We start from the raw sequence: 14,435 nt of genomic DNA, 5'->3' as shown, positions 1-14,435 counted from the left end.
GGGGAAAAGGTCTGAAAAGACCGCCACGAGCGGGAGCCACCAAATGTCCGACCACTCATAGCTGTCACCGGAACCACACTAGCAGTGTTGGCCTTGTGCCGCGCATTGCCGGCAACTTCTACTGCGCCCGTAGCCTCTGGAACTCCTCCAATCAGCTTGGACCTGCTGCAATTTAGTTGATAGCTCCCTCCGAATGTCCTAATTTCTTCATGAACTCGTGGATAGCATGTTTTTCGGCGGCAGAGGTGGCCCGCTAGCGGGATCTTGACCTGCCGTCACCAACAGGATCTCCTGTCGAATGCACCCCTCGTCGCTGGGAAACCTGAGGTGAGGATGTGGCATCGGTGGAACTGGAGGATCCCGCCGGTGTGAACAGGCAGTAAATTTCCGGCCTATATGCGAGATGTTTAAATTCCATTCCAGATTTTAGCAATGCCTCCTTAAACCCTACCATATAGCTTCACCCAATGTGATTGCGTCTAGCTCCCCTGTTTTATTATGCACATTGAAAGCTGCCCGTGACCAATTTCCACAACTATTGGGTGGGATTCCCCGGTCCGCCAGCCGCGTTTTCCAGCGTGGTGCAGGATTCTCCGATCCTGCAGCCCGCCAAAGGGGTTTCTTATTGTGGACACCTCACGCTGTTGGGAAACCCGCGAGCATGCATGCGCCTGCTGGCGGACTGGAGGGTTCCGCCAACGGAGAATTCCGCAGACTACTTTTGTTCCTCGCCTTTTTTTATGCTTACACATGCAGTGGTTTTGTGTATATATTCAGTATACAGCTCTACTCTAAAGGAAGATAAATATTTATATTTTATAAAGTAAGCTCTAGTGTTTCTCAGGAATATTTCAAGTTGTCATAGTATAGTGCAGCTTGGGGTCAATTGCTATTATTCGCCCCATCCCTCCAATTTTGTAAAGAGTGGGGTTGAGCAGCAAAATTACTCAGCAGAATGAAAACTGATACCAAGTTTACCAAACCTTGATTAGACTGTACTTGGTGGAGTTGCTTCAGACCAAACTCTCAAAGAGGGAATTTAAACATTGCCATGTGTATGTTTTTTTTAATAAATGTTTTTTATTGTGTTTTTGAACAAAGTATATTTACAGTTATGTACACATAAGTAGGCACCAGTTTGTGTGGGGGGGGGGGTACATTAGTTATGTCCCAATACAGAGAGGGCAATACGCGAATGGATCTGGTGTTGGTGTTGTTACTTGCTTCTCCCGGATGGTTTTCGCTGCCGTTGTTGTCTCGCGTTCACCTCTGCTTAGGCCGTTCGTCACGTCTTTCACCCGTATTTTCCTTGCTCTCTGTTCCTGTATTTGCCAAGTTTGTTATCATTTCCTGTGCCCTCCTTCCGGCTATCATTCCCTTGCCTCCCCCCCCCCACCTCTCTGGTTCCCCTCTATTGTTCCCTGTCTCCTCCCTCTTCTCCCCCCCCCCCCCCCCCCCCCCCCCCCCCCCCCCATCTCCCCCTTCCGCCCTCTCCCCTTCTCCTGTGGTTCGCCTTTCTTTTCTCTTAGGTTTAGCTGTTCCCCTCCCGGTCTATCCCTCTCTCTCACGCCTTGGCTACTTTCCCCTGATTCTTGGCTACCTGGCTAATCCTCTGCTTGTTTTAATCCTCTGCTTGTTTGTTGGCCAACATATCCCGGAACAATTGGGTGAATGGCTCCCACGTTCTGTGGAAGCCGTCGGATGGCGAATTTGATTTTCTCCATTTGGAGAGATTCTGAGGTGTCGGCCAGGCAGTCTGCAGCTTTGGGTGGTGCTGCTGACCGCCAGCCGAACAGGATTCTACGGCGGGCGATCAGGGAGGCAAAGGCAAGGACGTCTGCCCTCCTCCCAGAATAGATCTGGCTGCTCTGATACCCCAAAGACCGCCAATTTCGGGCATGGCTCCACCCTCATCCCCACCACTTTAGACATTGCCTCGAGGAAGGCTGTCCAGTACCCCGCAAGGCTGGGACAAGACCAGAACATGTGGGCGTGGTTGGCCGGGCCTCCTTGGCACCGTTCACATCTATCCTCCCACCTCCGGGAAGAACCTACTCATACAAGTTCTTGTTAAATGGTACCACTTTTTGTTGCGTCAGACTGAGCCTTGCGCACGTAGAGGTGGAGCTGACCCTAGGCAGTGCTTTGCTCCAGAGTTCCTATCCTATTTCAACTCCCAGGTCTTCCTCCCATTTCTTTTTTGTTGCATCCAGTACGGTGTCAGCCCTTTCTACCAGTCGGTCATATATGTCGCCACAGTTCCCTTTGTCTAGGATGCTTGCATCCAGTAACTCTTCCAGTAATGTCTGTCGTGGCGGTTGTGGGTACGTCCTTGTCTCCTTTCGTCGGAAGTTTTTGAGTTGCAGGTTAACTCGTTCCACCTGGCTAGCTGGAATTTCTCTTGTCAGTTTGTCCAGTGTTGCGATCCTATCGTCCGTATATAGGTCCCTGACAGTCAGTGTCCCTCCGTCCTGTCCCCACTTTTTAAGGTGGCGTCAGTCAGCGCTGGTGTGAACCTATGGTTGCAGATGGGAGCTTTGTCCGACATTTTGATCAGGCCAAATTGCTGCCATAGTTGGTTCCAGGACTGGAGGATGGCTATCACCACCGGGCTGCTGGAGTGTATTTTGGGTGGGGATGGGAGTGCCGCCGTAGCGAGGGCCCGGAGGAGGTCCCCTTGCAGGAGGCCTCCCGCGCGCACCCACTCGGCTTCTGGCTCCTTGATCCATCCCTTTATTCGCTCGGCTGTCGCCGCCCAGTGGTAGAATTGTAGGTTTGGGAGGGCTACCTTCTTTGAGATCCTAGCATTCTCTTCCCCCCCACGCACCATACGAACACCACAATTAGTTTGTCTAGTGCTTTGAAAAAGGCCTTGAGGATGTAGATCGGGATAGATCTAAGTAGGAAGAGGTACTGGGCAGTATGTTCATTCTGATCGTCTGGACTCTCCCCGCGAGGGAGAGTGGGAGTGTGTTCCATCTTTGCAGGTCCTTTTTACTTCCTCTGTCAGACTGGTGAGATTCCACTTGTGGATCCCTTTCCAGTCATGGGCTATTTGGATCCCCAGATAGCGGAATTTGTGTCGGGCTTGTTTAAACAGCAGTCCCATTAGTGCTGCCATCCCCTCCTACTTGTGGGTGTACTGGGAAGATCTCGCTTTTGCTCATGTTGAGTTTGTAGCCCGAGAAGGCGCCAAACTCTTTCAGGAGCGTGATGATTCTGTCCACGCAGCTTTGTGGGTCCGAAATGTAGAGAAGCAGGTCATCCGCATAGAGTGAGACTCTGTGCTCTCTGCCGCCCCTTTGGATCCCCCTCCTGCTTTTTGCAGTTGCTAATGGTTTGATCGCTGGAGCGAACAACAGCGAGGACAGTGGGCATCCTTGTCTGGTGCCCCTGTGCAGCTGGATTTATTGGGAGTTGGTGTTGTTGGTCCGTACGCTCGCCATGGGAGCATTGTATAGAGCTTTACCCAGGAGGTGAACTCTGTTCCAAACCCGAACCGCTCCAGTACCTCTGAGGTATTTCCATTCGACCCTGTCGAAGGCCTTTTCTGGGTCTAGGGAGACGATCACCTCTGGTATTCTCTCCCCGGATTGGGTCATTATCACGTTCAACAGGCGCCTGATGTTCGAGGTTAACTGTCTACCTTTGACAAAGCCCGTCGTACCACTTTTGGTACGAAGTCTTTCTAGCGTTTTGGCTAGGATTTTGGCCAGTATTTTGGCATCTGCGTTCAGCAGTGAGATGGGCCTGTATGACCCACATTCCGTTGCATCTTTATCTTTCTTGGGTATCAATGAAATTGATTCTTGTGCCAGCGTAGGTGGCAGCGTGCCCCTAGCTAGCGAGTCTGTGAACATGGCCCGTAGGTGTGGGGCCAGTGCTGCCGCAAATGTTTTGCAGAAGTCCACGGGAACCCGTCTGGTCCCAGCGCCTTCCCCGCCTGCATGGAGCTAATGCTGTCCATGATCTCTCCCATTGCTCATGGTGCTGCCAGGCCCCATTTTCTGCCCTCCCCCACGACTGGTATGTTGATATATCTCACTTAATCTTTTTAGGGGTTGCAGTGCATACCCAACATATGTCCAGTCCATCAAGGAACCGTTTCATCCCAGACACCCCCATTGGGGCTCTGAGGTGTACAGCCCTTGGTAGAAGGACTTGAAGGTTTTGTTGACTTTCTAGTTCTGTTTCTAATGTGCCTCTGGTATCCCTGATTTGTGCAATTTCTCTGGTAGCTGCCTGCTTTCTCAGCTGGTGTGCCAACAGGCGGCTGGCTTTGTCTCCGTGTTCGTATAGGGGCCCATGTGCATTGTGGAGTTGGTGCACTGCTTTCCTGGTGGAGAGCAGACCAAAGTTCCTTTGTAGCTCTTTCCTCTCCGCCAGGAGCTCTGCGGTCCGACCTCGGAGTATTTACGGTCTACCTCCAGTATGGAGTCGACCAGCTGCTGCCCAGCTGCCCTTTCCTCCCTATCTCGTTGCGCTTTGAAAGTGATAATTTACCTTCTTACTACGGCCTTTAGCGCTTCCCAAACGTGGAGACCTCCCCGTTTTGGTCGTTCTCCGTGTACTCTGCTATGGCCTGCGATATCTTTTCATTGAAGGCCTTGTCAGCTAGTAGGGCAATGTCCAACTTCCATGTGGGGCGTTGGTCCCTGCCCGTCTCCAGCCTCATGTCCATGTAATGTGGAGCGTGGTCAGATATCACAATTGCGGAGTATTCCACTTTGTCTAACCCCGGAAGCACCATTTTCCCCACCACAAAGAAGTCAATTCTGGTGTATACATTGCGTACTGGGAGAAGAAGGAGAACTTCTCCCCTGGGTGAGTGAACCTCCAGGGTCCACCGCTCCCATCTGTACCATAAAGTGATTGAGTTCCCTTGCCATGATTGAGGTTTTCCCTGTTTTGGAGCTTGATCTGACAGCACCCTGATGCACAATCAATTGCACAAAGACGCAGATTAGGTACAACTGTGGCTTTATTACAGTCAGATGCGTGGCCTCCTGCTGCAGCTGGGGAAATGGCAGGGTACTGGAGGTCATGCATATTTATACAGTTCTTAGTGGGCGGAGCCAGCCGGCAGGGGCGTCCGGCGAATCTGTAGCGCAAGTCCTACCTTACATCCCCTAATACAGTGGTTCACCACATTCACCCCCTGTTAAAAATGAGTCCGGCAGGGGTGATGTGAAACTATATTCAAATAGTGCAGTTATGTACAGGGGTAAGAAAAAAGAAAAGGTCCATGTTGATGGCCCGGAGGCCGTCAAAGGTTCAGCCGGTCCGGTGCTTTGGTGCTTCGTTGGGAGCGGTGGCGGCGAGGCTGGTGGTGGAGGTGGCACCGATGGAGGTGGTGGCAGTGCTGGCCACTCATCTCCGGGAGTGTGCCGAAGTCCTCTTCGTCCTCTTGTGCGGAAAATGGGGGGGGGGGGGCGCGTCTGGTGGGGTCAATGTTGTCAGCGCGGTGGGGGGGGGGGGGGCATGGGGGGGGGGGGGGGGGTGGTGGGGTGGAACCTGACTCTGCCAAGACCCTGAGTGAGACAGTATATTGGCAGCCGTCGGGGAACTCAACGTAGGCATATTGAGGGTTGGCATGGAGCAGGTGAACCCTGTTCACCAAGGGGTCCGCCTTGTGGAGTCGGACGTACTTATGGAGAAGGACCAGTCCTGGATCTGCAAGCCAAATCGGGAGCGACACCCCGGATGTGGACTTCCTGGGGAAGGTAGAAACATGTTCATGGGGTGTGTTATTAGTGGCGGTGCACAATAGTGACCGGATGGAGTGTAGAGCGTCAGGGAGGACCTCCTGCCAGCGAGAGGCTGGGAGGTTCCTGGACCGTAGGGCCAGCTGGACGGCCCTCCAAACCGTCCCATTCTCACGTTCTACTTGCCCGTTTCCCCGGGGGTTGTAGCTGGTCGTCCTGCTGGAGGCTAGGCCCCTGCTGAGCAGGAACTGACGCAGCTCATCGCTCATGAATGAGGATCCCCTGTCATTGTGGATGTAGGCGGGGAAACCGAACAGAACGAAGGTGGTGCTGAGGGCCTTGATGATGGTGGCAAACTTCATATCGGGCATGGGATGGCGAAGGGGAATCTGGAGTACTCATCGACCACACTGAGAATGTACGTGTTACGGTCGATGGAGGGGAGGGGCCCTTTGAAATCCACGCTGAGGCATTCAAAGGGGCGGGAAGCCTTCGCCAGGGGCGCACGGTCTGGCCGGTAGAAGTGCGGCTTGCACAGACCTGGCAGTCCCTGATGACTGTCCTTACTTCCTCAACGGAGTAGGGCAGATTGCGCGCTCTGACCAGATGGTACAATCGAGTGTCCCCCGGGTGACAAAGGCTGTCGTGTAGGGCCCGGAGTTGGTCCACTTGTGCGCTGGCACATGTACCTTGGGAGAGGGCGTTCTGGCGGCTCGTTGAGTTTACCGGGGCGATACAAAATCGCGTAATTATAGGTGGAGAGCTCGATTCTCCACCGCAAGATTTTATCATTTTTGATCTTGTCCCTCTGTGTGTTGTTGAACATGAAGGCTACCAACCGTTGGTCCGTAAGGAGAGTGAATCTCTTACCGGCCAGGTAATGCCTCCAATGCCGCACAGCTTCAACGATAGCTTGGACCTCCTTTTCGACGGATGAGTGTCGAATTTCAGAGGCATGAAGGGTGCGGGAAAAGAAAATGAAATGAAATGAAAATCGCTTATTGTCACAAGTAGGCTTCAATGAAGTTACTGTGAAAAGCGCCTGTTCAGGGAGGCTGGTACGGGAATTGAACCGTGCTGCTGGCCTGCCTTGGTCTGCTTTAAAAGCCAGCAATTTAGCCCAGTGAGCTAAACCAGCCCCTGTGAGCTAAACCAGCCCCTGGGTCTAAACCATGCGGTTCTGCGTGCCTGGTTTAGAGTGGCGGCAAGGGCGACGTCTGAAGCGTCGCTTTCTACTTGAAAAGGCAGTGACTCGTCCACTGCGCACATCCCGGCCTTAGCGATGTCTGCTCTGATGCGGGCGAAAGCGTGTTGTCTCGGCCGCAAGGGGTAATAGGGTGGACTGAATGAGTGGGTGGGCCTTGTCCGCATAGTTTGGGACCCACTGGGCGTAGTAGGAAAAGAACCCCCGGCAGCGTTTGAGGGCCTTGGGGCAGTGGGAGAGGGAAAGCTCCATGAGGGGGCGCATGGGGTTGGGGTCGGGCCCGAGAAGTCAGTTTTGGATTACATAGCCGAGAATGGCTAACCGGGTCGTGCTGAACACACACTTCTCTTTGTTATAGGTCAGGTTGAGAAGAGTGGCAGTGCGGAGGAATTTATCGAGGTTGGCATCGTGGTCCTGCTGGTTATGGCTGCAGATGGTGACATTATCTAAGTATGGAAAGGTAGCCCGCAAACCGTACTGGTCGACCATTCGGTCCATCTCCCTTTGGAAGACCGAGACCCCATTTGTGACGCCGAAAGGGACCCTAAGGGAGTGGTAGAGGCGACCATCCACCTCGAAGGCCGTGTATGGCCGGTCCGACTTCCGGATGGGGAACTGGTGGTAGGCGGATTTCAGGTCAATTGTTGAGAAGACCCGATACTGCGCAATCTGATTGACCATATCAGATATGCGTGGGAGGGGGTACGCGTCGAGCTGCGTGTACCAGTTGATGGTCTGGCTGTAGTCCACGATCATCCTGTGTTTCTCCCCAGTTTTAACCACTACCACTTGGGCTGTTGCTGGCCTCGGTAATACCCTCCTTAAGCAGCTGCTGGACTTCGGACCTGATGAAGGTCTTGTCCTGGGTGCTGTACCGTCTGCTCCTGGTGGCAACGGGCTTGCAATCCGCAGTTAGATTGGCAAAAAGGGAGGGGGGATCGACCTTGAGGGTCGCAAGGCCGCAAACGGTAAGGGGGGGTAAGGGCCCGCCGAATTTGAGGGTGAGGCTCTGGAGATTGCATTGGAAGTCCAGGCCCAACAGGAGTGCAGCGCAGAGATTAGGAAGGACATAGAGGCGCGATCGCAGCGACTGCGTGGGCCTGGCACACAGCCGCGAAGTGGCCCTTTTTATGCAGGATATACAAACGGCAGTGCGGGCCGGGCAGTTTTGGCGGGGGTGCTTCTGCTGACAGCAGAAGTAGCAGCGGGGACCCCCGGGTGCGTGGATCGGCGTGCGGCGCAGGGGTATTGGGAAGGCAGGGCCCCAGCTCAGGAGGTCGTTGGCGGGGTCCAGGAGGGGTAGGAAGGTGTAGAAGGGTGGGCAGCGCGGCGCGAGGGGTAAGATTGCACATTACGGGATGCGACCGTCATGGAGAGCGCCAAGTTTTTAGTCTCCGCCAGTTCGAGCGTGGCCCCTTCCAGTAATCGTTCTCGGATACGGTCCGACACAATCCCCGTCACGGAAGCATCGCGCATGATGATGTTAGCGTGTTCGGCAGCCGTAATGGCCCGACAGTCACAGTCCCGGACGAGTGGAATCAGGGCGCGCCAGAAGTCTTCGATGGACTCACCAGGTAGTTGCGAGTGGGGTGGCGAGTACATGCCTGGCGAAGAGCGTGTTCGCCTTTGTGCGTAGTGTTCTTTTCTGCGTCAGGCGAGTGCGGATCCAGCTGCAGGCGAGCGGGCTTAATTCTGATATCCATTCAGAGGAAAAATCTGACTGTGCACTTGATTGCGCATCAATTTATTACAAAGATGCAGATTGGGTACAACTGTGGCTTTATTACAGTCAAGATGCGTGGGCTCCTGCTGCAGCTGGCGAAATGGCAGGGCACTGGAGGTCATACATATTTATACAGTTCTTAGTGGGCGGAGCCAGCCGGCAGAGGCTACCGGCGAACCTGTAGTGCAGGTCCTACCTTACATCTCCTATTACAGTGGTTCACCACACCCCCCCCCCATGGTCTTTTTGATGAAGCTCATGTCGTCCCAGTGGGCGTGAACACGTTAACTAGTACTATCGATGCCCCATCCAGGATCCAGGACCCGCTGACCATTACGTACCAAACCCCTGGGTCCGTAACCATCTCTGTCGTCCTAAACATTGTCCTCTTGCTTATCAGTATTGCCACCCCCTTGGCTCTCGTCCCACAGCAGGAATGGTAGGACTGCCCCACCCAGCCCTTTCTTACCCGCAGTCGGTGGTGCTCTCTCAGGGTGTCTCTTGGAGGAAGACTATGTCGGCTTTCAAATTTCTTAGGTGCGTGAGGAATCTGGATCTTTTCACTGGGCCGTTGAGTTCCTTTACGTTCCAGGTGACTATCCTGGTGGGGGCTTTCCCGTTCCTGTGGGATTAACCATACTTACCTTCTGTATGCGCCCCTACACTCCTGGGTTTCCCTTTGTCCAGGGGGCACCCGACATGGCCGCCCACTGTGCGTCCACCACATGGGTAGTCCCCTGCACTCTGGAGTCTCCCTTCGCCCAGAGGCTGTACTGGGTGGTTGCTTGCAGCAATTCCTTGTTCTGAGCCCATGGTTGTGGCACTTTGTAGCCCTATTGTTATTCTCTTTCTCGCCTCGTTTGTCCCTCCTTCCCTGTGTCCCCGCACAACCCCGGTCCCTCCCTTTTCCTCCCTCTCCCGTATACCCGTCTTTTGTCCCTGTTCCCATCCCCGTTTGCTCTCCCGTCTCTGTTGAGTGCCCCCCAGCCTGGCGCAGTCTCCCCTGTTGTGCGCGCGCTGCGGCCCTGCTTTGTTGCATGCCTCCGGCGCTAGCTTTCCTGCTAGTGCGGTGGCCCCCAGGGTTTACTGTCTCGCTTCTCCCTCGCCCGACCTCTACGGTTTTCTGTCCGCTCTTCCCCCATCCTACCCTGCACTCCTCTCGCTTGCTCTCCCTTCTCTGCTACGCTCGTTCCCTCGTGCTGGGACCTGGTCTCCCACCTGAAGCGGTCCCTAGGGCAGTGGTTTGTAGAAGGCCTGGCATGGCTCATCTCCCCCCCCCCCCCCCCCTGTTGCCGTGCTGTTGCCCCTTACCAGGGGCCCCTTATTTCTGCCCTTGCTGTCGGTTTTCCAGCCCATGCTCCTCGACAGACTTGTTTGCTTTGGCGGGGGCTGTGAAGAAGTACTTTCTTTCTTGGTATGTGACCCAGAGTTTCGCTGGGTACAGCATACCAAAACACACGTCGCTCTTGTGAAGAGCTGCTTTTGCTTTATTGAATTTGGCCCGTCACCTGGCTAGGTCTGCCCCAATGTCCTCATAAATTCTAATGAAGTGTCCTTCCCATTTGCAGGTTCTGTTTTGCCTGGCCCAGCGCAGGATTGTTTCCCTGTCTTGGTACTGAGAAGGAGGTGGCGAGACTGGTCACAATGCAGGGGAGCCTGAAGGGCAGAGTGGACGATCAGGGAAACCATTCGAGAAGGCAAAATGTAAGGATAGTGGGCCTACCAGAGGGGATCTGGTAGTTTAGCTATAACTGTCCTCGGTTGATCCCCTGCCTTGGGTTTCGGGCGCAGCAACCAGTGTGCTCTGTCCATTTCTTGCGGGTTGAGGAAGGTTTTCCTCCCCACTAACTTGTCAACACCTCAGCCACGTATGCCGTGGGATTTCTACCCTCGATCCCCTCTGGTAGGCCCACTATCCTTACATTTTGCCTTCTCGAATGGTTTCCCTGATCGTCCACTCTGCCCTTCAGGCTCCCCTGCATTGTGACCAGTCTCGCCACCTCCTTCTCCAGTGCCGTGATCCGGTCGCTCTTGTCAGTCGCGGCTTTTTCCAGCTCCTTAATGGTCGCCTCTTGGGCTTCCAGTTTCTCCTCTGCTCTGCCCAGGGCAAGCTGCACCTCCGCCAGGGCTTTGGTCATTGCTGCCTGCACCGCGGCCTCCATGTCTGCTCTAGACTCTGCCTTGTTTTCCTGCTGATGTTCCCTCAGTGCCTCGGCAAAGGATGCCTTCCAGTTCGAGTTCCCCTCTGGCACAGGGTGAAATTGCTCCTGTCTGTCCAGTTCATTTTGTTGTGGCGAACCTTCCGTTCCGCCGCTTCGTGCGCCGGTTAGCTTGTCTGAGTGGGCTTGCCCATCGCCCCTTCTGCTTCTGGTGCCCTTTCTCCCTCTGCTTTGGCTCCCTTCTGGCATTTTTTCCCCCCTATTCTTTCCCCACTCCCTTCTCCCCTTTACACTTTAAAAACAAAATGTTTTTCAGTCTTTCCGTTGGTCCCCGCTTTGGTCCGGACTGCAGCTCTTCTTGCCCTGTGCTCTCCCACCATGCGGGGAGGGTGGGTCAGTCTTTGCCGCTGGTTCTTTCCCCGCTCTGGTCCCCACTTTGATCCGGGCCGCCGCTCGTTTTGCCCCGTGTTCTCCTGCCATGGGGGGGGGGCAGGCAATCTGGCCGGTTTGCACGTTTTTCCCTGCTGAACGGGACGCAACTACGTTCCCCCCTCCGGAGCTCCATTGCCCCCACCGCTCTCCTCCCCCATCAGAAGTTGAAAAGAATACGGCATGTTTATGTTTGCCCAGTTCTCGTTTATTTGTCCTTTACATGCCAATATAACGCAGTTATATGGGCAGCACGGTAGCATTGTGGATAGCACAATTGCTTCACAGCTCCTGGGTCCCAGGTTCGATTCCGGCTTGGGTCACTGCCTGTGCGGAGTCTGCACATCCTCCCCGTGTGTGTATGGGTTTCCTCCGGGTGCTCCGGTTTCCTCCCACAGTCCAAAGATGTGCAGGTTTGGTGGATTGGCCATGTTAAATTGCCCTTAGTGTCCAAAATTGCCCTTAGTTGGGTGGGGTTACTGGGTTATGGGGATAGGGTGGAGGTGTTGACCTTGGGTAGGGTGCTCTTTCCAAGGGCCGGTGCAGACTCTATGGGCTGAATGGCCTCCTTCTGCACTGTAAATTCTATGATAATAACTTCTATGATAATAACTGGGATTGAAATATTGGGCACAATTCTTCAGCCTCGATATGCTCTCACTCAAGCAAAACTAGGCCAGTGAATAGCAGGAGAGGCCAAACCGAGAACCGCACCAGGCACCAAACAGTCTGCAATGCAACTGGTCTGCTACCATGGGTGGGGCTGCCATAGGTGAAATCGCCGTAGCATGGTGAGAGACCAATTATCACCACTTAAACCCTATTTCCATACAATTAGCAAGAGCCACTCCATATGCAACGGCCTCCTGTCATTCAGCTGCCTCCCAGCAAGTGGTCACGCTGGCGCCAATTAATACCTCTTGTGAAAAACGGGAACCTGACAGAAGGGCTTCTCTGGGGAGCTGAGGAGGTGAGTAGCCAACTTTGCTCACAGGCAAAGGGCCCGGGGTACTGGGCATGCCACCCCAGTGCTCTGTGGGAGGGTGGGGGACCCTTGGCTGGGGATGGGCACCCGCTGCAGGGGTGGGCACCATGGACGAGTGGAGGGGGGCTACCAGGGTTCAAACGCTCGTGGCCCCACCATGCCAACCCCTGGATCATGTTTATCCGTTCCGGGGGAAACCCTTGTCCCGGCCTGAATGCCCCACTGACCACCCAAAATATTCACCGACTGCCGAGGCTTCCTGCCGCACAGCTGAAGACTATTGCTACTAGGGAATTGGCAATCATGGTTAAGTGAACACTCCGCACAACCCAAGTGGATTCCCGTGGGTGAACGGGGCATGTGGCTATGACCTAGCATCCCAATCACACCTTGATGCCTGGACAATGTGCTTGAACACTGCGGGAGGCAACACCACACACACAGCAGCCAACATCCGAACACCCAGGGTATGGGACACAGCTCCGGGGACATGTCCATGGCTGGAAGGTGGGTGGATGCTAAGGGGAGGGGAGGTGTCTGGGGAAATGGGCCGTGTTAGGTCAGCCCGCAATGCAGAAGAAAATGACAGGCATCATACTGGTTGTGCACAAAGGTGTTTATTATGTCTGACAATTCTCCACCCTCCCGATGATGCTGCCCCCTCCCCCACCTGTCCCCCGGTGCCCTCAGTGATTCTTGAGATGCTTGGCCCTCCCAGCTCTACCACTACATCTGGATGTGTCTCCAACATCAACATCATCTTTATCATTGTCACACGTAGGCTTACTGTAATGAAGTTACTGTGAAAAGCCCCTAGTCGCCACATTCCGGCGCCTGTTCAGATACGCAGAAGGAGAATTCAGAATGTCCAATTCACCCAACAATCACATTTTTCGGGACTTGTGGGAGGAAACCAGAGTACCTGGAGGACACCGACGCAGACACGGGGAGAAAGTGCAGACTCCGCACAGGCAGTGAACCAAACGGGAATCGAACCTTGGACCATGGTGCTGTGAAGCAATAGCGCTAACCACTGCACTACCATGCAACATATGGCTAACCCTCCGGGACACCCCGGGAGAGCTGTACATCCCTCTTGGCCACCACTGCTTCTCGCAGCCTCCCCACATAAGCATCCTGAATCTTGGGGCTGGTCTCCTCGGTTCCATTGTTGCGTGCTGGCTGGGGTTGGCTGAGCAAGTGCTGCTTGACCGGGGAGGATGGCTAGCACGATCCTGGCGAGCTTTCTTTTGCGACGAGAAACCTGAGAGGCCTCATTAAGTGGACTAATTAGTTGAATAGTGTTGCACGCCTTGCTAGGCCAAAAGCCGGCAAGTACGTGGCAATTCCCGCTTGCTACCACACTTCCCTTTCTGGAGAATTGCGCCCATTTTTCAATCATTAGGAACGAAGTGTAGTGACATGTGATAACTAAAGTCTGCATTTATTCCCCTTTCCAAAATAATTGCTAGTTAGAATTAAGTTAAGTGAAAAAACCTTGGATATCTTTGCTTGTTATGCAAATAATAACTTGCTTGAGTGGTGGTTGGAACTGGGCATTTGAGGAATTTAATCCGGTATTTTGTAAAAAACCTAGACGTTTGTCTTTGAAAAATATCAGTTTCGATTGATTAGAAATTCTTATTAGAAATATTACTTGACCACTTTCTCAACTATTAATACAACAAGTTGCAGCATTAAAATGAGTTTTATGTTCACTTTTTTCTGTCACATAGAACGATATGACAACGGCAAGGCTGAAATGGGAAGATATACTTTTACCGCTCTTCAAGAAGTATAAGCTCAATATTACTTGGGGAGATCAAGACTTACTCAATATTATCTTCCACCACAATCCAGGTTTGTTCTTGTTTCTTTTTTTTTCTTTCTCTTGTTCTCTCTTGCTGTATTTCTCTCTCTCTCTCTCTCCCTCTCTTGCCCTTTCTGCCCTCTTGCTCTCTCTTCCTCCCCTTTCTCTCCCTCTGGCTCTCTTTTCCCCTTTCTCTTTTACTCTCTCTTGTACTCTCATTTTTCTCTCCTTTCTCTCACTCTTTCTCCCTCGCTTTCCCACTTTTTTCCCCCTTCCTCCCTCTCTATTTTCCCCTTTCTCTCTTGCTCCCTCTTTTCTCTCTTTAGCTTCCCCTTTCTCTCTTCTCCTTTCCCTCGCCTCGCTTATTTCTCCTTCCTTTACATTGCATTGAGAGCTGCTTATGCTTAAACATTTTTTTGA

The 14,435-nt window shown here is 53.4% G+C and overlaps 1 protein-coding gene across 3 annotated transcripts in view; it reads left to right on the top strand.

Moving 5' to 3' along the window:
* Window positions 1-14,435, top strand: part of LOC140396154 (glucoside xylosyltransferase 1-like) — a 149,924-nt gene that overhangs the window by 96,480 nt on the left and 39,009 nt on the right. For all 3 annotated transcript variants that reach the window (XM_072484376.1, XM_072484375.1, XM_072484377.1), the window contains one exon: window positions 13,942-14,065. In XM_072484376.1, the coding sequence (XP_072340477.1) occupies window positions 13,942-14,065 (124 nt within the window). The remainder of the gene's footprint in view (window positions 1-13,941; window positions 14,066-14,435) is intronic.

Source organism: Scyliorhinus torazame, chromosome 19 (genome assembly GCF_047496885.1).
Source record: "Scyliorhinus torazame isolate Kashiwa2021f chromosome 19, sScyTor2.1, whole genome shotgun sequence".
Taxonomy (NCBI): domain Eukaryota; kingdom Metazoa; phylum Chordata; class Chondrichthyes; order Carcharhiniformes; family Scyliorhinidae; genus Scyliorhinus; species Scyliorhinus torazame.
This window is presented reverse-complemented; position numbering and strand designations above follow the sequence as displayed.